Source organism: Anser brachyrhynchus, assembly GCF_964034855.1.
Source record: "Anser brachyrhynchus genome assembly, chromosome: 15".
Taxonomy (NCBI): domain Eukaryota; kingdom Metazoa; phylum Chordata; class Aves; order Anseriformes; family Anatidae; genus Anser; species Anser brachyrhynchus.
In genome coordinates this window covers 7,253,715-7,278,165 of record NC_137733.1, presented here as the reverse complement: position 1 = coordinate 7,278,165, position 24,451 = coordinate 7,253,715, and the positions used below count along the sequence as shown (strand labels likewise).

Genomic DNA, 24,451 nt, shown 5'->3' with positions numbered 1-24,451 from the left:
ACCCACAAACTTCACTACATGTCCCTCTCAGCTCAGACCTATTAGCAGAAACTTCTCGGCTTTGTTTGTTATCAGCTCCCTTTTGATCCCACTTATGAGTCTACCTTTTGCTTCATTGATTCCATAAAAAATTTCATCCTCAATGTGTGATTTACCCACTGCTCCTCTGCAGTTTAGTCCCTTTCCATGTTTACCTTGACCATTTTCTCAACAACCAGGATGCTTATAGCAAAGTTGTTCTCTCTGTCTCTCTTTCACATGCACTGCAGAGGATTAAACTAAATTCCTTCCTGAAAGCTTCACATATAGCTGAATACCTTTCACCTCCTTCTCTCTTTTGTCCTCTGGCTTGCAAGCTGCCCCAGGCTCCTTCTACATTAAAAAAGAAATGTTTTCCATTCTGCAGGCACTATGAAAACCATAGATGGTAACAATTTAATGATTTGTCTATTTAGGTTTCCTTCTACTCTAAGCTTAAGATAGGTTAATAAAAATAATTTGCAAATCTTTAATAGAAACACATCAGGAAAGCCTCCTTGAGACTCCAGAGAACGTAGTCCAAGACCTCCTGTTAAACCAAGTCCTTCCAAGGAAAATTTATCTGTAATCCACAGTCAAGAGTCATTTATTATGACATAGAGGAGTTCTTCATTCTGGTCAGGGCTAGTTGGCAACAAAAGTCTTTTGCAAGCTCTAAAATACTTGCTGCTGGTTTCTCAGAAGATAGGCTGTACAAGCCAAAAACATGCCTCATCTTCCATTGTCTGTAGAATTCACTCTCTAAAGTTTCTTGCATCTTCAGGTTTTTCTCCAAAGACTGCCACATTTAATTTTTTTCATAAGAAACTACCAACGCATTAAAACCTGTCAGAAAAATTGGAATTTTTCCTTTTTTTTTTTTATTTTGTAAATTCAAGACACGGCTGGCTTAGGCAAACTGGTCCAACAAGAAGACATCGTGTCACCTGGAACATGAAGTTTTCAAGACACACGGTTAAGGTTTCCTGAGCCAAGGACTTAGATTACATTTGGACCATTAAGAGTCATTCTATCTAAGGCAGGGATAGCAATGTACCTAGAAGGATAGATGCATGGTAGATGTAACTTGATGTATGCTGGAATACATCTGAGCTAATTAACCTAAAGTAAGACTTTGTTGGCTCTGCTGCCACCCCATCATCATTACCCAGAGGAGTGTTGGTGTCAGCTGCCTGTTAGTGCTACTTGCAGGTGGTGCTGCCAACCAGGTACACTGTTGCATGGACCATCATGCTCCCTATTTTAAAGTGGTCCATTGCATTTTGTTGTTGTTGTGAGATACTGGAGCTGAGTATTATCAGGAGCGATCTGCGTTTAAGTCTGAGAATAGCTTCTTGAAACAGAAGTAGCTTCACCCAAGCAGGGGAGCGCTGATGCAGCCGCTGGCCTGAGACATTTGGGTGTTGCAAGAAATGTTCTGCACTGGATAATGGAGAGCCAAAACTGTTTTAAGGCCCAGAAAATTCGCTCATGCTACCTAGGACATGACAATCTGGGACCTCTGCATTGCAAAGGTGTTTTAGTCTAGCTTTGAGAGCTACTGTTCTTTGCAAATGATGATTTTCATCACATTTTCCTTTCTTAGATAAAACCTGTTGAAGGGAAACTAATTCCCATGAATATCAATGTTTGTCTTCTACAAAATGTAGCAGAGTGGATAACAGTCAGACGTTTGGGATGAGTGACAAGAAAAAGGAGCTTGTGTTTCCCTTTTTCTGTTTTTTAACTATGCAGGTTGGAAGAACTCTGATGTTTGGGTAATTAATGAAAGGACAAAGTGAGAAAAGTTCATTCTTCTGTTTCAAATAACTCACTGAAATCTTTAGTAACCTCATTCTCATGACACCACTGAACTGGTTTGTCAAGATTTCATTTTTTTAATTTTGCTTTCCTAGGAGGTTTATCCATTCTCACCTTTGGATCTACCCTAGTCCTCCTCCCCCTTCTCTCCATTTTCCTTGCACTGATTCTCTTGAGGATCAACCGCATCCTTACCACAGCTCAGAAACAAACATGTCACCTATCTGCTACTTCTCATTATTCTTCCATCCTCTTATCCTTTCTTTATTTTTCTCTGCTAAAGTGCCTACCAAGATCTAATCAACAGCAGCCTACCTGAGTTGTTATGTAAGCTGTTACCCTTGTGCTCAGTCATCTTGCTATGCACTCATTCTGTCCCCAATATCCTCTTGTTTTATGCCTTTTCTTCCTTGTGCGCTGTGGGATTGACAGGGTGGCTGCACAGTACACCACCAGTATTCATGTTATTATGGACAGCTGCAAGCACAAAGGGGCCCTGATCGCTGGTGCAGTTATCGCATGTCTATACCTGTCTCTGACAAGATGGAGGAAAAATTTAGAGTAATTAGCAGTTCTCTCTCCTAACTTCAACTCCTTCAGCTACTTTTTCTTACTCTTTAGGCAAATTTCCTGCAATTTAGGCAAATCCAAATTCTGTAATTACCATACACGTTGTATGAACGAGTGTAGCAGTGTGCTGCTGAATGAACTTTGGTGGGATCACTGGGATGAGCATCCTGACCAGGTTGCTCCTAGACAGGGCTGCCATTCACTGCCAGGGGCTGTTGGTGCTGGGTGGTTGCCAGCAGGATGCGCTGGGGAAGGTGGACACATATTTCTGTAGCACACATTGGTCTCCTTGTGCACTTTGGCAGTATACCGAGGTAAGGCAGCCAATATTCTGGGGCGGACCTGCCAAGTCCTCACTGTGTTACTCCTTTTCCCTGTTTTGCATGAGCTTTTTAGCTCCCTTGTACATGTCAAGTACTTTCAGGGAGTGGCAAGAAAGGGAAATGCTTAGTTTTTTTTGGTTTGGTTTGGTTCGGTTTGGATTTATTTTCTTCTGTGTATTGTTTTCATAACAGGTGTTTACTTTTTCCCTTTTTTCAATATATTTCCTATCAGTATTACAACTGCACTTTAAGGTTGTGGGGCAGATTGCCAGCACTTACCAGACTTCTGCAGACAGAAGTATTTTCGTCATACTGGCATATAAACATGCTGTGAGCAAATCTGTCAGAGTAACTCGAGAGGGACGCTGAGTACTGAGACATCTGTGCGTGTGGCAGTGCTTCCTGTCTCCGGGAGCTTTGGCCATCCTCTGGTGAGGTACAGGCATTGTACTGAAGATGAGAAGAAAGGGAGCAAATGTATTGGTGAATTAGGCCTGTGTCCTCCCAGTGCTACCCCACCACAGTGCCTCTCCATCTGGAGTTCAGAACTGTTTTAGCCCTTAGCAAAGAGCATCACAGACCCAACAGGGACCTAATCATGCAAGAGGAAATTTTTCTTTGCTAATTTTATTTTGTACTGCTGACAAAGGGACTGTGAATCCAGCCTTGTGAGGATAATGTGTTTTGTCCAGGATGGAGGCCCAGTCTCAGGCTCTATGTGTGAGACAACGTAGTGGTCCTGTAGAGTCTCAGGTGGGAGTGATGGCAGCAACAGCAGTCAGAAACAGGAGGCAGAGCAAAACCAGTCAAATTATGTCTCCTAAAATAATCCTTTTCTTTTAAAGGTGAAAAATGTCGAAGTTTTATTGACCTTGCTCCGGCTTCTGAAAAAGGTAAGATGATACAGTCAAGGCTTCTTCCCATTTTACAAATTGCATCAGTACTGTTTCTTGTCATACTTCAGTGCCAGGGGAAACATTACTTCCTAAGTACACAGGAACTTACATGTCATCCGGATTAGATGCAGCCAAAGGTTTAAGACAGATGTTTACTTAGTTTATGCAGACCTGTCATTTCTCTGATGCATTTTTTCTTCATTTAGCTGGTTGTTTTTTTTTTCAAGTAAATGAAGATTTATATTGTAATAAAGACATCTACCTACTTCTTGTACCAAGGAAGGTCACAATACATAGTTTCCTTAGGCCATGAAGACATTTATAGTCAGAAAACTGCAGTCACATTTATTTTCAGATACCAAGTGGCACTTTGCGAGAGGAGATCATGTATCTGCTTGTTTATTTGACCTACCCTCAAAAAAATAAAAAGTCAACTGTACAGAAAGGACAGGCTGCAAAGGTTTTCTTTACCTCATAATAGAGGTGAAAATTCTCCACAGCAATTTAAGCCATATTTCCTAAAAGTATTTATTGGCAAAAAAAAAAAATAAATAATAATAATAAATGAGTAGAGTTCAATTAACCAACAAATTGGGCAGCTGAGCACCCAGTTCTGCTTCCTGCTTCCTGCTCAAGACAGAGCACTCTGCCCATGATTGAACAGGTGCACAAGCCCTGTACTGTCCTTCACACTGATAATGAGATTCTGGAGAATCCAAGGGGCAGGTGAAAACTCATGTCTGTATGAAGAAATGACACAACTTGTTAGATCACTTGAGACAATCACAAAACCTTTTGTGCATGTGGTATCTTCATCAGGTTTGACAGAGGCAGCAAGCGGTGTAAAGAACAATTGTTCTTAGTCTAAATTATTGATCAGCTGGACAATTTGAAAGAGAAGGGTAATTACCATTAATAAAATAGTGGGGTATTTCATTGAGAGAAATAGTAACAGTCTCTGTGAAGTTTCTTGTAAGTATACTTTAATATATTATACAGATAACGGAAAAACAGTTCTGGGATTACTACCATTAATGGACTGTGAGCTAAATATTACACACAGCAATGGGACCTTGGGCATAACAATTCTCATGAATCAACTAGCTCAATGTTAAGTATAGGTCAGAAAACAACTGTCTTTTAGGAATCATTAGGAAAGGGTTGAGAACAGAGCAGAGAATATCCCATCACATGATGACTGTACACATTCAAGAGTTGGTCTCTGTATAAAATATAGTGTAGTATTTTGTCCTTTTTAGTCCAGTTCACAGAATGGCAGAAAGAATACTCAGAGTTCTAGAAGGTTCTGTACAAGAAAGAGACTAAGAGTCTTCAGCCAGCAGGAGAGAAATGTGAAAGGAGACAGAATGGACATTGATAAAGACATAAGAGGAACTGAAAAGGCAACAAGGCCTAGCGTACATTGCATGACACTGTCAGGAGACAGACTCAAAACATGCACAATGTGTCTGTTATAAAAGCAGTGGGATGGTTTTGTGCTTTATCCATTTTTCTGCGCAAGTTCATTACGGTTCATAATGCTGGGTTGCGTCACCCACACACTTTCCAAAACAGCACTTAGTACTGTAAGTATTTTTTGGTGTTGCTAAACACTGTCAGCATTTTTTTTTCAGTAGCGCTTTTAGAGTTGCTGCATGGTGTCAGTGTATATTTCTAGACTATTCTATTTTTCCTTTTTGAAGAAGTTAAGTTCATTTGGTATAGTTCTAGTGAAGAAAATTATTTCTATTTCTGAATTCTATCCATGCAGTTGTATGGCATATTCACAGAAAGAGGAGAATGCTCAGCTGGAGATACAAAATACTGACTACCTGACTTACAAGCAAAAACAGGATAAATTCTGCAATTGTAGACCAAATGGACTCTGAAACAGAGTCAATCTGAATTCTTCACCATCAGTCTTGTACTGTCCAGAGATCCTTTCATAACATGTGAAGAGAAAATTGTGTCAATAATGCCCAATTTATCATAGAATCATAGAATCACAGAATTGTCAAGGTTAGAAAAGACATCCAAGATCATCTGGTCCAACCATCACCATACCACCACTATCACCTACTAAACCGTGTCCCTAAGCACCACATCCAACTTTTCCTTAAACACTCCTAGGGACAGTGACTCCACCACCTTCCTGGACAACCCGTTTACAATGCCTAACCACTCTTTCTGAGAAGAAATTTCTCCTAATTTCCAACCTAAACCTCCCCTGCCGCAACTTGAGGCTATTCTGTCTTGTCCTATCTCTAGTTATATGCGAGAAGAGGCCGACCCCCAGCTCCCCACACCTTCCTTTCAGGTAGCTGCAGAGAGCAATAAGGTCTCCCCTCAGCCTCCTCTTCTCCAGACCAAACACCCCCAGCTCCCTCAGCCGCTCCTCACAGAACTTGTGTTCCAGGCCCTTCACCAGCTTCGTAGCCCTTCTCTGGACACACTCCAGGGTCTCGATGTCCTTCTCGTAGTGAGGGGCCCAAAGCTGAACACAGTACTTGAGGTGCGGCCTCACCAGAGCTGAGTACAGGGGGACGATCACCTCCCTGGTCCTGCTGGCTGCACTATTCCTGATACAAGCCAGGATGCTGTCTGCCTTCTTGGCCACCTGGGCAAACTAATGGCTCATGTTCAGGTGAGCATTGACCAACACCCCCAGATCCTTTTCCTCTGTTCAGCTTTCCAGCCACTCTCTCCCAAGCCTGTAGCGTTGTATGGGGTTGTTGTTACCAAAGTGCAGGACCCAGCACTTAGCCATGTTGAGCATCATCCCATTGGCCACATCCACCATCCGTCTAACCTGTCCAGGTCCCTCTGCAGGGCCTTCCTGCTCTCCAGCAGAAACTTACTTTTCGCTGCAGAATTCTTTAACTTTCTGACTTACTCTATTCTTCTGTTCTAATTAGAAAGAACTTCCTAGTTCTTTAATTTCTTCATCCTCTCACTCAGCATTAACATTACTAAGCATCCCCTGTGCTGTAATACCCTTTTGAAAGAGATCAGAGAAATCATTTGAACCTGTATTTCTCAAATAGATCAATGAATGTATTGAGACCAGATGATTCCAGAGGGCTGACCTCTGCTCCATTCCAAAGTGAATCCTATTTAGAAAAGGTGGTAGCACTATGTAGCTGGCAAACTCTGTGCTCAGCAGCTGGTAAGGGGCAAGAGACAGATTTCCCCCACTTTTGGAGCAATGAGAAACCAGTGAACACCTCCAGATTCTTGTGGTGTTGATTGGGCATGCATACTGGTCAGAAGCTTGTTAGCTATTCAGTAACACCCGATGCTGGGACAGATACTTGATTCCTCTTCCAAGTAAATGAGATATGATAATGTACAGCAAATATGTAAAAATTGAGTGCCTTTTTCTGAGCTCAGCTATACTAACATATTTTGGTTTTCACAGACCATTGCGTAACTGGAATTGTTTAGACTAAACTTACCTTTACAATAACACTTCAACTTATTCCTGTAAACACATTCTTGGCATAACTTACACTAAAAAGTGGATGTTCAAGTTTTTGATTGTCTAAAATGTCTCTATTTATACATGTGCTATTACTGCAACTGGGCACTTAGCTTCCTAAAGTTTTCTTTTCAGTTGGTTTTCCCTGATCCAAATAAGACCTCTATCTAACCAACTTTTCTGCTAAACACAGGTTGTTGAAGCCTGTCAAAATACTTCAAAGCACATCATCTTCCACTTTTAAGGCATGCTGGAAAGAAGTCTAAGAACAAACTTAGCCTGGTTATGTAACCAGTCTCTTCTAGAGTCCATCACCAATTAACAGCAAGTCAGTATAAAACCTCTTCATAGTATTTAAAACCTTCTTAGCAGAGGAAACTTAATCTATCTCTAGTGCAGCTGGATACCATATTTCTGAACAGCTATTATAGCCTTTGCATATATTGCACCAGTGCCATCTACTAAAAAGAGGCAAATCTGAGCAGCAAAATCTGGGGTAAACAGACCCACAGAATGTTATAAATAAACATTTGCAACCCACGCTAGGAGAGCTCTCCCCTACACTTAAGTCAGCTGCCAACAATCTGTCAGAACCTTCTAAGGCTAACATTGAATTTATTACCTATTGCTGTTTGTTAATGCCAAATCTGCTTAATAAAATCAGCTTGGTGATGGTAGGTAATAAATAGAAAAAACATTTTCTGTGTTCACAAATATTTTGTATGACAGTTTCCATTCACTAATGATAAAGGATGGTAGGGTGGTAACCAAGGCTGGTTACTTTGGCCAGGATTCTTGATGGGCAATCACTGAACAGTTGTTGTTAGGTCCCATGCACTGTGCTATTTTCTAATTTTCATTACAGATGTGAGTAGTAAGGGAGCAAGTATTTCCCAAAGGAGTTGGAAAGAAACTGCCACCTGATCTTTAAGTTCTGAATTGCTTCTGGGATCTTCTCCACAAAATGTAATCACAGTTTTGCTCCTGCTGAGTATTTTTACATCCAAAGAAGGAAACTAACCTGTTTAGCGAAGGACACTTACGTGTTACAATGGAAAATGCATGCAGTTTTTAGCTCCTTGGTCCATTTTTAAACACACCTTCCAACTTTTCTTCTCCCTTTGGGCTGTTCGAAACAAAGCTTGCTAACACAGCTTTGTGTCAAGCTCCCTGATGCAGAGCCCATCCAGAACACTGTGGCTGCAACATATTCCACCACAATTCTCCTTCTCTCATCAGACCTTTTGGGTGAACCTTCTAGCTCCCGTCACTTCAAATCTGTGCCTGAGAGAACTTCCGAGAGGCCATGGAGGATACAGTAAAAAGGAAGAAACCAAGGCCAAATACTATGTCTGGTAACAGCGGCACCACAGTGTAAAGCAAAAGGTAGCAATATGTCCCACCAAACGGTCTGACAAATGACACCACATATAAAGGCCTGTTCCTCCCCCCGCACAGAACTGTGTGGAGATTTGAACTCCCTCATTCTTTTCTAAATGTATAAATGTCAGCTGTGAGATCAGGAGAACAAAGAGTCATAACTGGCTAGACTCCCTATCCAGGTGAGGACTGGGATATATACAGAGGAAGTTACTTGGAAACGGCATCTATGCTGAAATAACTTTGCTGGGGAAGAGGGAGGGCTTGCAGGGAATGTGGTGCCTCGGAGGGTTTTTGGGATGGTGCTCAGTGTGGCCATGACTCATGTGCATGCCAAACACCTGGAGTGCCTGCACCATGTGCTGAAATGTGGTGTTCCAGCCTGAGGAGCCCCACTGGGAAGCTGCTTCAGGAGCAGGCTAAAAGGTTGTTGTTGGCTCGAAGTTTAGAGATGGTTGCACCAACATAGGACAGGATTCACATATGATTCACAGGATAAAATCTGTACAGGTATGGTACAATCTCAGCTAGTATTCGTCACCTGCTTCAACTGTCATGTCTATGGAGTAATACCCCCCAAAAATTAACAAAGTAGGAGGTCATGAGCAACTGCCCATACAGCATTGCTTTCTATTTATTCACAGGGAAATTCACATGCATAAAATAAACAAGACTTTTCAGACACCATGAAAACTGAGGCAAGGTGAAATCTGACAGACAGAAAATGCTCATTGCTAGTGAGTATTTAACACTCAGAATTGTTACAGAAGACTTTTTAAATTATAGAGTGCACTGTCAAAGATAGAAGGTGACTTATGTATGTCCTCTGTACAGACTACCATACACAGGTTCAGCATCCTTGCAGAGTGAATAAGTCAAAAAACAAACAGCAACAACAAAAAAACCCTTGTGAATTAGGAAATGTAAGAGAAACAAGCAGTAATTAAAAGAAATGAAAGGTTCAGCTAAAACCTCTCCACAGGGAACTGTACAGGGGCCGGTGCTCTACCAAAAGTGCTTGAGAAAATGGTTGAAAAGTTTATTGCTGATAATGAGCCTTTCATGGCACTAAAGAAAAATGAATTGAAAAAAAATGCAGTTGCAGAGAGTGAGAGGGGAAACGGCAGATAATGTTTGATGTTGATAAATGCAAAGTGGTGAACATGAAGAATAATCCTACCTTTACAAATATAGTGATGGGTTCTGAATTAGCTTTTACCCCTCAGGATAGAGTTCTTGGAGTGGTGACAGGCAGTTCTATGAAAACATCAATCTAGTGCTCTGCAGAGATTAAGATTAAAAGAAATATTAGGATCGTTGTAGAAAATAAAGAACATAACAAAAAAATATCACCATGCCACCACATGTATTCATGATGTACCCACCCACGGCACTCTGAGTGCACTCCTTATCCCTCCCTTGCCACCGCCAGCTCAAAAAAGATATGATAAAATTTAAGGAGAGAGGAGAATGACAGTCAAAAATAGGAAACACCTTTTTGTATGAGAAGGAAAACACAGAACAGATTTCAGGATGGAAAACACAAAAATGAAACTCAAACCAGCCAATTAAAAAAGAAAAATCGGTTTTCTTTTTTTTTTCTTTTTTTTTTTTTCTTTGTGTGCATGTGTACTGTGTAGATGGAGAAGAAAAAAAGAGGATAGCTTTTCTATAACTGCTTTGACCACCTAGGGACCTTAGAGACCTACATCCAGTGAAAAGAAATGTAACTGGTTCTCTTGTAAGAATTGCACACTTTCCAAAACAGTCCCTATTGCCTTCTTACATATTTCATATCCTGCTTACATTAATTTTTATATAATTGTAATAGGGTTTTATATATATATATATTTATATATATACATATACTCACACAGTCAAGTACCTGTGCACTTGTATTAGGAAAGTTATGTAGAAAAAAAGATCTTACTAACCTTTTCTCTGTGTTTTCTTACACATCTATTGTGAATTGTAAGTTGTTTTTAAGAGCCAATTAAATATACAAAGAAGAAACCATGCTTAGGATCAGAATTTAGGTAAATTTGCATTATGAAGCAATCAGCTTGCTTTTCATGCTGGTAATTCAAAAGGCGCGGAGAACATTGTTTCTCTGCTGTGGGGAATGCTAGCCACAAGTTCTGAGTATAATTCATGTCTCAGCCCAGTGCTGAGGAAGTACATTATCAGCGCTAACTCTAGCTCTTCAAAGGAAATATTTAAACCAAAAATATTAATCAAACATATGGGATAATCCTGATTTAGGGTGTTTGTCATGAGCTTTCCCTTCTACTGTATTCACATTAGGATATAGAGAATGTATGCAAAAAGATATTCCACAGATTGTTCAATGTCCTATGCAGGATTAAATTCAGAACCAAGCCCAAAGTCACGCCATCACTCTAAAGAAAATTATTTTATTTAGCTCACAGCTCAACCTCACCTTTGAAATTAAAGAAACCAGTGAAGAACTACAGCTAAACAAAACCAAAACAGCTGGCATTTCTTCTATCTCCTAAAGCAGTTTCTGCTGATTTTATTTGTCATACGGTCTTTCATGTTCTGGAAACTATAGTCTTTTGTCTGTGTGCTGCTCCTTTGTATTTTTTGACTGCCTTAGTTTTACAATACCAGATAGTTTTAGGTATGTCCAATGTCCTTCAGGATTATGAAGCTTTCTTTGTTTTGGAGGGAACTCTCTCTTAGTTTTGTGGTCTGTTTCTCTCATCCCACATCTTTTACACTGCCACACAAGAGGAGCAGACAGATGGTCTGATATTATGAGACTGCATTAACCAACAGATGGACTGACTGCTCAGAGCTGAGTCCCTATGCCAGCCACAACAGCATGCTCAATGTTTATTCCTTCCACCATTTTTTATTGATCATTCCAACATTTCTGGTTTATAATTCCACTCTTGGAGGAGCAGACGTGAGCCAATGACTAAAACCATCAAAATGCAACTGGAAGAGAAAGCATGAGACTTATATGACCATTTTAAGCTTATTTTAATTCCTTTCCCAAAAAAGATGCATAACATTTCACAAAATGTATGTTTGTATATTTTTTCCTCTCTTCTCTCTCACAATGAATGTGAGGAGGAGGGATTAATTTGAGATAGAGGAGAGAATAATGTGAGATGTAGATGTCAGTTCTAACATAATGGGCAAGTCTGGAAAAACAGCAATGACAGACAGAGGGTCTAGAAACATAGGGGGAAGCTAATACATAGCAGGAGAAATGAATTAAACAGGATCAAAAATGCAGAGAAAATAACACTCTACATATATAAACAGACTATCTTAAAAATCACTAGTGTAAGAAAACCAAACACCCATTAAGTCTATGGAGCACTCACCATAAAAGCCACACCTATTACATGAACATTGAAACTGCTGTCAGTGTACTAGTAGCATTATGCTATTAGTTCTGGAATTGAATATTAAAGAAATAACTAGATTTCCCCTGTTGTGGCAGACCACGGTGGGTGCCATGAACCAGGGTGACATCTCAGCCAAGTCTGATAATCTCAAAGAACACATCGCTCTGTTCCACTGTTTCTAGCACATAGTTGTTTGTTATATGAAGTGTGAAGGAGAAAAAAACCAAAGCCTCCACCAGCTCGTATAAGATTTTCTCAGACAGATCAAGGCTGAGTTGATGGAGGAGTGACTATGTCTCGTTGCAGCTCAGCTGGACTCCTGACTATCAGAGCAGATGTTTAACACTGAATTATGAGGAACCTGGCAAGTGTAAACCTTTTCAAGATCTCTTTGGCTGTCTGCAGCATGGTCCAGTCTTATAACTCGCCCAGGGGCAGCATGGCACAGTGTGACAATTCAAATGAGGCTGTTTTGGTCAGACCCTTGAATCCAACAGTAGTAGTAGGTGTTTCCAAGGAGGATAAAATCCCATTGAGATATTGTCAATGTAACTTTACCACAATTAGGAAGATGATTTTCTGTTGGAAAGGGCCCACAGGAATGACTCTGGACTACTGGTCCTTGGGCATTGCTCACGGAATGCCAGGATGATCAGGAGGCAGTGTCACATAGCTTGGCAGGTAACACATTTTCAAGCCACTAGTCAAAATGCAAGACTAACATTTTCATGCACACAGTTCCTGCCTGTACTGCATATAATATAGTTAACATGACTCAGCAAACTCCTTCAGGAATAGCGATATGATTTTCCCAGAAGAGATTCTTTACGAGCAAACAGCTCATGTTTATGGATTAAAACTGCTTTGAACTCTTAACAGCAATTTCTCTCTCAGCCACCTCTTCTGTGTTGCCTTGAGAACGAGCACTAATATTGGATTTTTGATAGTCACTTTCATGACCTGGCCAGCCTGAAGAAGCAGGCCAGGAGGGGATTTAAATATTATTATTTCATCTGGAGACAGGACTTCACAATCTGGCATGAGAAACTGTTGTCATAATGAGCTGGCACCAAAAATCGACTTTTCTGATTTACGAATAAATATATAATCATAAGCATATCGCATAAAACTCCCTGCTTGTATGTGAATGTGGGTGATAAGAAGTGTAGATGTGTATTTATATTCTCTAGAACTGGTTTGTCAGCTGTATTATTCTCAAGAGCACAACAGTAGATGAAATTATGGAACTTTGTGGTTCCACGAACACTGGGAAAGTCTTCTTTATCAGCCCACACACAATATCATTCAGATGGTATCGAATTCTTGGTATTTCAGTCCCAATTGCTATCAAGCCTGAGAATGGCTTTACTAACATAGTACAAAACAATGAAGAATCATCTTTGCATGCTGTGGGGAAAAAGCACAGAAGTGCATGCCAGTAATTTCTTCACATTCTTGAGGTCAATTTAACCAGAACTTTCAAATATAAAAGTTGGAGTCAGCAACTGTTACTTATTTTTGAAAGGAAATTGCGGTGGATTTTAGAAAATAATACTTGATGCTTCAATATGTATTTTTGCTCAGGCTACTGTGAACGACCCCTAGTTTTTCTTACTTCATACAAAAAAGGCCAGATGCATACCACCAGAATAACCTACAAAGACAACAGCAGTTACTCCTGTTTTGTATTTATACTTCTTAAACTGGATACTAGACAGTCTAAATCTGCTCAAAATTTCTGGAAATATTTGGACCGCTTAATCAGGAATTCATTGAAGTGTGGCATGATGCATGGAATTCTTCTAAACATAATTTCTATGACATTTTTCAGGATTACTTTTTCAAAACTCAGTGTTGAAGATACCTGATTCAGAATGCTCCTTGGTGAGAGGTAATAGTGTGATCATTTACAGTGCCTTGCCTAGTGATCAGGGCTGACATACTAAAATAAATTCAAATTTTGTGAAGAATTTTTGAGCCTTGAAACTCATTACAAGCTGAGGTAAAGCTTCTTTATCTCATTGTCAAAAAAAAAAATCAGCTTGCTTCATTTTTTCCATTCCAGAATTGCCTGCAACATCCTTTTGTTAACATGTTGTCTCTGTGCAGTATTTGCACTCAACATGATCACCCACTTCTGAAGATATGCACTTAGTATCCATGGTTCTACTTCCAAAATCTTGATGCTGCCCTCCACTGTCAGACAGGAAAATGAGAAACTGATCTGATCTTGTCAGACAGTTATGTTGCACTTGAGTTCCCATTTTCAGTCACAGTGAATGGCTTGTTCATTTCACTGAGTTGTTGGAAAATGAATTTCCTTGGCATGTAGCAATGTTGATTCAGTGGCTGAGTCCTTTTCCAGGGTGATCTCAAAGGTGAAGCACTCTTCTCTGAGGAGGTGGCAATGGTGATTTTCACCAGGAACTCCACAGAAAAGGCAACCTGTTAGCACGTTGTTGAGGAAATAACAATAGTGTGATGCTTGGGGATACAAAGAAGTTCATTTATGTCTTGGCTAACTTGCTGGTCTTCTCAGAACCTCTGTACAATGACAGAAGCACAGATGAAAAACATCCTTTAAGCAGCATTATGTTTGCATTTTATGCAAAGCTGGTGACCAGATAGTAACCTGTTTTGAGATCAGATGATATGAAGGGCCTTCTGAGGTAGGACTCCTATGATGTAAGTGAACTTATGTGGACTTCTTCCAGCTCTGCCCTCTGAAGTTCCAGTTGAGCAGCTCATCTCAGGTCATGTTCTTACAGTGCTTTAGTTTCTCAGGAAGGTTGTCCTGAAGATAGCTATTCCCTCTTGCCTCCTGGAATAGCTCTACAGTCTGATGTTGAGCTTCAGAAGAAGCCCACCTGCAGCATACCCCACATAAAAATTGTGAAGCAGGAGCAAAAAAACAAAGTGGCCCTCAGTACACTAACAGAACTCTATCATTGTCAGCAACACTGTCGAGGAGGCGATGGACTGGTTAGTGTGGAAGCACCTGAGGAAGAAATGGCAAGATAAGGTATATCAGAATAGCAGGTGTTGATGGTACTGATTAGTAGGTCATCAAAATCCTACTGTCCATCCATCTGCAGCTTCTCAGGTCACTAGGCTGGGAGACATAGGAAAGCAAATAAATTGTGATATGTAACAGAGACATAACAGCAAAACAGACGATTGTCAGCTCCTAGTTGGGACAAAAAGGCATGTGCAAACATAGCACATTGTTGCTAACCTACAGAAAGCCCAGAAGACATGAGGAGGACTTGACAGACAGCATCCCTTATTCTTTGTATCATTTCAGGGAATCCTGGAAAGACTAGCTGAACATATTTGTGCTTGTGAGAATTTGTGTGTACAAGGGTGTAAGTGAAATCATTTTATTTATTTATTTATTTATTTATTTATTTATTTTTAAAGTAGAAGACCTTCCTTTCCTCAGAGGTCTCACATTGCTGCTGCAACATTGCACTACTATTTCCTGCAAGGTGAGAAGGGATGACACACTGCCTGACTAATGCTGCACGTTATGAGGAAGAGGCAGTCAGAACCTGAAATCTTTCTGCATTAACAGGGGATGTCCTTGGCATAACACACACATCTTAGGTGAGCTCTGTACATGAGCTCACAGCAGCATTCTGTGCACACATAACCATCAGACTGATGAAGAAGCAAATCTACAGCATACACAGGATGAAGACCAAAACATGAGAGAAAGAATACAGACCCTCAGATACAGGCCATCCAGGTAGGAGACTCCTAATGAATCAAGCACTAACTATTCTGAAGGAAATATTTTCGCAAAGGCTGAGTTAAGCCAGACAAATCACTGGAGCAGAGGACAGAGGCTGATAGGTACTAAGACAGACACAAACGGTGACAGCAGAGAAGACAGGAAAAGAGAAAAATCCTCGGGAGAGCTTCTTCCCTGTCACCTTGAACAACTGAGGTTTCTTCAAGAGAAAGTGCTATCTACTTTGCACAAAGGAGGCATTTGAGGTTGTAAGTGGAGGTAAGTCATGCCAAGTGACTGCCTGATGAATCTCCAGTTGAGAGAAGAGCAGTGGGACATCAGCGTCCCCACAGAACAGAGTCACTCTCTCCTGAATTAATAACCCGAATCAACAGTTCTTCTATTCATCTTCTACATGAAGATGTAAAATCCAGATACAGCTTACATTTGCAGGATGTTATTATTTCAGATGAAATTCAAAATCAAAGCAGACAGGACAGAATGTATTCAGACCTGTATAAACATTCTATGTGTGACTTACCTTCCCTATATTAAATAGATTTTAAAAAAGCACAAAGCAGAGGTTCAGTGTACACCATAAAATAAGACAAGGTCAGACATAGAGTTCCTTTCTAGGTAGGATCAGGACCCAAAGAAGAAGAAAGAATTGGCTATGCTTTCCACAGGAAACTTACCCAGTCTATGTGTCTCATTGGAAAACAGTTTCACAGGACAGCAAAACTCATCTCTCATTGAGACTTAACTAACATTTCCAGTTCCCCATGTTTATTTCTCCTGCTGCATGCATTCACATAGTGGCACTTAGGTCGGGTCCCTAATGAAACTATTTTATTGGATGAAGTGGCTGGAATTCCTTTGTGCTGCTCTTCCGGGGTGCTCTCCCGCTGACCTCTGATCCCTTTCCTGGCTCTGGGCACCCATTGCTGGCATTGACATCAAACTGATAAGATTGACATTCCCCTCCTCCTGCAACTTTAGTTTAAAGACCTCTTCACCAGCTTGGCAAGCCTGTAGCTGAAGATGCTGTTCCCCTCCTCTTGCCCTGTTGGACCAGAGGGATCCTATTTCTCTCAGCAGCACTTGTTCCTCAGACTCCTGTGATTGGAGAAGCCAAAGCATTTCCTTTGACAGCCGCCACACAGTCAGGTATTCCTTCCTCCTGTGACTTTCTCCTTCCCCAGCAGGACCAAGAACACTCACTGGGCACACATACCCTTCACCCTTACCCAGAGCCTTGCAGTCACTCTGAATATGCCCAAGGCTGCTACTAGCAGTATCCCACATGTCATATGAGACTAGGCAAGTCCTCTCTCTCCCCTATGAGGAAAGGCTGAGAGACCTGGGTCTGTTCAGTCTTGAGAAAAGAAGACCGAGAGGGGATCTTATCAATGTCTATAAATACCTGAGGTGTGGGAGACAGAGGGATTTGGCCAACCTCTTTTCAGTGGTTTATGGGGACAGGACAGGGGCAATGGCCACAAAATGGAGCACAGGAAGTTCCGCACCAACATGCAAAAGAACTTCTTCAAGGTGAGGGTGATGGAGCACTGGAACAGGCTGCCCAGGGAGGTTGTGGGGTCTCCTTCTCTGGAGATATTCAAGGCCCGTCTGGATGCCTACCTGTGCAATTTGCTCTAGGGAGCCTGCTTTGGACCCGATGATCTCTTGAGGTCCCTTCCAAGCCCTATAATTCTGTGATTCTGTGATTCTCTACAGCATCCCAGATCAGAGCCCTTGGAAAGCAGTAAAGCACCCAAGGCAGCAAGTCAGGTTGACAGATTAACATCTGCATCCCCTAGAGGAGAGTCTCTGATAACCATCACCCTCATTTTCAGCTTTACCACAACCCTTTTAGTGCACCATGGCCATCAATGTACAGTCCCAAGTAGTCCCACACTGTCCTGAGCAGAGTTTCTGGGCCTCTTTGTGCCCCTGCTGCACTTAGTACTGTGCCAGTAGCTGTGTCTGTGGGCTGGGCTCTGGGAGCTGCGGTTCTGCCTACTGGCTCTGCAGCTTGTCCCCAGGCAGCAGGCACAGCCAGCTGAGATGGCTGGTCATGAGGAAAACATTATTCATTTTGCAGAATTCATCTTCCACCAGCCAACTTGCTGAGCTGACCCAGTGTACAACCACTGAGTTATCAAGTGAACACATTGAAAACATGAAAGCTGGACTGCTCCTTCTAAGCGGTAGCTCACCTATTTAATCAGTTTATCTGTTATGTGCAGTATCTGGGCTTATATGTCCTCTTGTTTGTCTCTTCTGGTGGCTATCACTGGCCACAGTAGAAAATGTTCACATTCTTTTTTATTTATTAGCCATTACTGTTTAATTATTTTGTTGTTTATGTGCATTTTTTCTGTGAACACGAGTGTCACATCTTTGAGCACCACACCACCACACTGCAAAGAGACATTGACTAAGGAGCATTGACTCAAATCCAGAAGAGCCTTTATGTTCCTAACTTCAGAAACACAGTCAAGGCAAAGTTTGGAAAGAGAGGCAATAGCTTTTATTAGGCCAGTCAGTGTCATGGGGAAAAGTAAGCAAGCTCTTGTACACGATTCCTTTCCCTAATTTGAAACAGAAGCTGTTTAGCTTACATAGCTAAATGTAAGTTGAGAGCAATTACTCTGAGCTTAGTTAAATTTGACTCAAAAGGTTCATCAGCTGGCTGGTATGTAGCAAAGTGTATGGGAGGAGGTGAAGCAGTTACAACACAGCAGAAACTGCACTGCTGAGCTGTTTTACTCACTTCTCTTCTGGACATGTTAACCTGGTCTCTCCAACACAGATACACTGTGCACCTCTTCAGTTTCTTGGCATTTCTCAAGCACGCTACACTTGTGTCAACCGCACTAGTTGGGCAATAAGTAAAGCTTATATACAGGTGATGTACATCCACTAAACCTCACAAGCCAAAATAAAGAAATTCAAATATGGTCAGTGAGACCGCACTGACTTTCCCAACTTCTTGAAGCAACTGGCTCTGAGGGCTTTTTGAAGACACTTACATTGAAACACTTTTCTCTGCTACTCCTGGTAAACTGTATTAGCTTGCTTATTGAATAGTGTGCTATTGGAATTTTGGTGGTGGTGTACAAATATGCCTATGCTTCTGGCAGGCATTCTCAAAGCTTAGAAAACCTCCAAGCTCTTGGTTTCTTCAGTCAGTCTGAAATATTTACAAGCCACTGTAAGGTGAATGAATGACAACTGCAGTTCATTCTTTGAATGAAATGGAGTTTTGAAGCTAATAGCCTTTGCACTGGTAGATGGGGAGGAAGCACTAGCAATCAGGCTGGAGAGAAACAGTAAAAAGAATCACCAGAACTTTGGAAGTGAAGTTACTATGGCTGGCTGTTTACGGTTCTGAATAAAACACACAATGGGTGGCATGTTTTATTTACCAAATAAATCTAGGTCTGGCTCACGGGTGAAAATAATATTTTTGCTATAATTACTTTATAAGCCTACATCCAATAATGCTAAGCATCAGAACCTAGTATTGAGGCCTCTTCTATTATTCCTAGAGCACCAAATCTCAAATCTGCATTTAATTTGGAAGCAAACCAGAGACTGTTACAGTGTGTGCGAGGAGACTGATGCACTTTTCTTAGAAATGCCCAGTTTACCACTGTTACTAAGCACTAATATTACAGGGGTGCTGGGAATGCTGTACACTGCAATATTATGCCCAGCACCATTCTGCACAATCCAAGACCATTTTGCCTTTAATGCCCTGGAAAGATGCTGGAGCAAATGATCATTGGAGAGACATGAGACTAAGGAGGGTGAGGGTAGGGATCATGTGCATGGCATAAATGGAGAAGAAAGAAATCTTGCAAGGAAAGGGGTTGAAACAAGGGGATGGATTTCTTGCCAGGAAAGCCAAAGCACAGCCTTGAACTGCAGTCACTAACACCGCACTACCCTGGTCTGCAGATACCAGTAATGAGTATCTGTGAGAGTTGATACAGGGAATAAATAACCATCCGGGCAGATTTGTTGTGTATTACTCTTTCAAGGCTGGATTGAGACATTTATGAATTAGAACTAGTTAGTCAGGGCTTTATGTTGCTTTAGGTTTACATAACCTGATTCTTTCTGACTCAAGGCATTTCATCATTCTCTTGTCATAGAAACTTCTGGTTTTGAGAAAACGAGGTAAAATCCCTCTTTAATCCTCCTGTATCTTAGAACAAGACCCTCGCTGTCTCTCATTCCTATTTCTTTTCAGAAAAGTGTTGCCAGTTGCCCTGATACCAAATTGACTAACAGGTGTGAGAAAAACAGGTGTTTGCTGCTGATGGATGCAATATTACACAAAAAGTCACTGTGAAAAATTAAAAGATTTATTTATGGCTATCTCTGTACCGTTGTTTAAGAACTCAAAAGGTCGTATATGGTGGCAACAGCTAAAAGCACGTATTAATTAGATGCAATTATAATGGCAACTTCCCAGACAAAATGTGGGCTGGGGTCATCCTTGTCATTGACAGGACACTCAAATATTTGATAGAAGTGAGACTGTGTATCTGATTTGCTAAGCTCAACTACATGCATTATCACACATGTTCTTCCAGTGAGGAGGGAACATATTAATATACGTGAATTCTGTAGTAGTCTCTATGGTTACAACTAGCATTTTCTAACATAAGTCATTGTCTTCAGATGCTTAATTTTCCATGTTTCAACAGATTAGGCTGTGATTTTCCATCTCTGCTCATTGTTTCCAGGTGAATTCTCTAGCAATCAGGTTAACAAATGTACTGAAGAATTCTAGCAGATTCTCATGCTGAAACAGCTATTGGAAATCTGGCAGAGACTTACTATTATCATCTATTACCATCCACTCAAATTTACCCCATGGCTTGCTGACTTTCAAGGACTCAATGGATCCTGCTAGAGGCTTTGTGCTGAAATTTCCAGATGTAACATCCACCATGAATGAATCAGTCTCACACAGCCACTACCAAAATGCTACCAGAACCACTTACCTGTGCACAGGCCCAAAGAGCTACAAAACATGAGGTTCAAACGGGGCACATCAACTCTTCCCTTCATCTCGGGTCTGAAAACACAGAAGGCAGCACAATTTTTTTTTTTTTAATCTGCAGCTGCTCAACTGTGTGTAATATAAAGAACTGGCTCCACGCCACTGGCATTCTGGCAGTTCTCAGATGAGTTGGAGCAGCAGAGATCTGTGCAGTGGATCCAAACACTCCAAGTCAGAGCAGTCATTCAGCAGCACATCACTTCTGTGAAAGAGAGCTTCCAAGAATAGTGCCCAAGACTATGCTCTAATACATATTTTAAAGTCCAGACTGGAAACATTTTCTTTGAACAGTCTTGGAAAAAGGAGGTATCCAAGACTGTTCATCTCCCACCAACCCAATATACTCTAGGAGCATATGTGCTATCACCAACATGCATGCCCATCTAAAGCATGACATAGTGAGGGGAAAATGGACTCTGTGTCCTACGTTTTGGGTCACAGGGGACAAGATGTTTTAGGTATACCCAAAGAGGTTCTCTGGCCAAGCTGGGATCCTAAGCAACAGCTTTGTCTTTCTCTGGCATCTTCACCACCCTTCTGTTCTTCAGATTTTTATTCACCACCTCTTCTATTTCTCAGAGCTTGTGTAGTTGTTTACTAAATTTAATCTACTGGAATACCCGATTACTGATAAATATTCTTGATTTTGTAATTAATTTTTATCAACTTTAACCTCATGAAAGTATTTACCAAATAAGTGACTGGTTGCTCCTCTTGTACTTTGCAGGTGTCCTGTGGCTGTCAGTGGTATCTGAGGTGTTATACATCATGCTGTTAATCGTTGGATTCAGCCTTATGTGCCTCGAGCTCTTTCATTCAAGCAGTGTAATAGATGGGCTCAAGTTAAATGCCTTTGCTGCTGTCTTCACTGTGCTTTCAGGTATGAATGTTCCCTTTTTTTTCTGTTTTTTTTTTTTTTTTTTCCTTGGGAACATGGACAAATAAAAATTCTAAAACTTTGAAAGAATAAAAACTGGGAGGTACAAGACTCTTTTATCCTTGCTTAGCTATCACATTTCCACTGCAAGCTGGGAGCAAGGACAGCATTATAACGTTGTCTCTTGCCAAGGAGGAGTAAAAAAACATAGTCCTGATTTCACAATGGCAATGCAGTAATTAGCATCTTCCACACCCCACAAAGCCATTACTATACTCTCAGGTAATGGGAATTGAAAAATATATAGTGTTGAAAATTACTTTTCCCATATTAATTCTAAGAGTATATGAGGGCTTGATGCTCCAAGCCAAAGAAAGAATTCCATCTTGTTCTTTAGCAAAACTGAGAATAGAAAGGGTTGTAGTAATCACACTTAGGAGCAAACCCAAGAATAATGTGGGGACATGTGCAACTTTCAGAGCAATGGTTCAGGCTATTTTCATGCTGTCTGTAACTGGAGCCCTTCAGCATATGAACTTGAGGAATTCACTTCTCTAAAAGGAGTTATCAAATCTAACCATGTAATTGAGGGCCAATTCACTCTGTGCTGTCTAAAAACTCCACTTCCCAGGATTTATACAAGCAACCATCCACAGATGGCTTTTGTGATCACTCCTGGATGGACTTCTCTGGCAGAAAGAACTTCTGCAACAAAAGAGAATTTTATTCTGCTGTATTTCGAGCTGAAAGACATTATAACATGCAGTGCACATTTCTGTGAAGGAGCCTCAGTCTTCAGAGATTGCCTTAAATTGTGAATTACAGTTAATGGTATAAGACTTAGCTCAGAAGTGGACCTGAAAGGACAAAAAAAAAAAAAATCTGGTAAAAACCACCAAAGCATAATTTTCAGATTTGGATGACATTTGGATTAAAAAAAAAAAAAAAAAGAAGAAGAAAAAAAAAGTTCAGTTTTCAAACAATGTGGAATTATCAGAAAAAATATTTACAAGATGTTTCTCACTTTGCCATTAACTGAACTTTTAAAGTTTTGTGAGAATTACAAAGCTTTCTTTCCTACATGTCTTTCTATTTTTATTTATAAGTAGAATACCATTATGTTCCAAATCTAAATTTTAAATTTTTTGGAGGAAAAGGATAGAAGCAAAAATAAAAATAAAATTTGATAACTGCTCACTGTTATTTCAAGTGACAGAGATACCAGAAGAAGGAAGAAAAGAAGACTGTTTTTTTTCTAAAATGAAAATTTTACATGAATTGAAAGGCTTTTGTTGTTTCCATTTTTCTCATTATTTTAAAAAGGAAAGGTTTTGGACAATCAGTTTGTTTAATCTAACTCTAAAATTCTTTTAAAATGTTGTCCCTCTGTACTAATAAGTCTATTGTGTAGTTTTAGTTCTTCTGCAGCATAAATCTTGAAAGCAGAAAGCTTTTTGCTTAGAATGTAGCTGAAAAAGGTGGTGATACTATTTTCATTTTTTTTTTCCTGGAGTCAGATTATAAAGATGCAGGACTGGTTGGCTCCTCTCAAGTCTGTAGCTCAGCACATCTTCAGACTACATAAATTCTACACTACCTGAACAAGTACAGAAAGTCTATGCTGTCTGAGCACCAGTGCTAGCTCTTTTTATTTATTTGTGTTCATGTGATATAAAGATGTTCAGCTATTTCAAAGTGTGTGGTGCAATTGATATAATAGAAGGAAGGGATACCATTCAAAGGGACCTGGACAAGTTTGAGAAATGGGCCCACGTGGAGCTAATGAGGTTCCACAAGCCTAAGTGCAGGGTGCTGCACCTGGGCTGGGGCAATCCCGGACATGAGTACAGACTGGGTGAAGAACTCATTGAGAGCAACCCTGCAGAGAAGGACTTGGGCTTTCTGATGGATGAAAAGCTCGACGTGAGTCAGCAGTGCGCGCTTGCAGCCCAGAAAGCAAACTGCAACTTGGGCTGCATCAACAGAGGAGTGGCCAGCAGGTCAAGGGAGGTGATTGTCATTGTATGATTCTATGATATTTAATCAATGAAAAACCAAGATCCCATTTATATGATTTTGGCTTCCCTTAATAAAAAACTATTACCTATAGCTTATATCTATTATCTATAGCTTATACATTGCATAATGCCATTGACAGCAAAGACAAGTGTCCACCCCCAACATCCCCACCCCAGTTAGGCAGAAAAAGCAATGAATGCCTCAGTTTCACTTTGGTGCCTGAATTTCAGCAGTCTCTGCTCATGACCTCCTACTCACCTGTGTCACTGTACTGGCATCCCAGCCTCCCACACAGTGGAAGGTCTGAACATTACTGAAACCCCCATTAAATCTTTGTACGATGGAACAGAACAGAACAGCCTTGCTGAAGTTAGTTCTGGCCTTGTCAAACCTCCTGATGGCTCCAAGTGACTATGACAAGCCTCAGGGTAGTCTGTAATACTTTTATCAAGGTTGAAAAGTTACTGACAGAAGGTATATGAATAGCAAGACACAAATTTTAACGTCAATGCATAACCACCAGCTGGAGAAAAATCCACTGACTTAAAAAGTATAACAAACTCCCAACAAATTCTGGAAATGAAATACAGCCAGAAACAAGCCAGGTGCGTGCCAGCTTGCTGAGCTCCCACTAGGCCACCCACCCTGCTGAAATCTCAGTTCTGCCGATGTGAGCTGCTTCTTCCACCTCCTGACTTTCTACTGTGTCACACTGACATGGAGCAGCTGAGCAATTCACTGTGGTTTCTTGTAATAAAATATCTTCTTTCAGCCCCTGCAGTTGTTTGCATTAAATATGACATTTGTCTTGCTTAACATACCTACAACGATATCCTGCTTAATATACCTTCAACACAAACATGGCATTCCCCCAGC

General features: G+C 40.7%; 1 protein-coding gene across 3 annotated transcripts in view; it reads left to right on the top strand.

The window, feature by feature from the left end:
- GSG1L (GSG1 like) overlaps nucleotides 1-24,451 on the top strand; it is a 65,374-nt gene that overhangs the window by 18,024 nt on the left and 22,899 nt on the right. For 2 of the 3 annotated variants that reach the window (XM_080557323.1, XM_080557321.1), the window contains exons 2-3: nucleotides 3,578-3,625; nucleotides 21,407-21,559. In XM_080557323.1, coding sequence (XP_080413449.1) covers nucleotides 3,578-3,625; nucleotides 21,407-21,559 — 201 coding nt within the window. The remainder of the gene's footprint in view (nucleotides 1-3,577; nucleotides 3,626-21,406; nucleotides 21,560-24,451) is intronic. The other variant, XM_080557322.1, reaches the window with a different exon arrangement.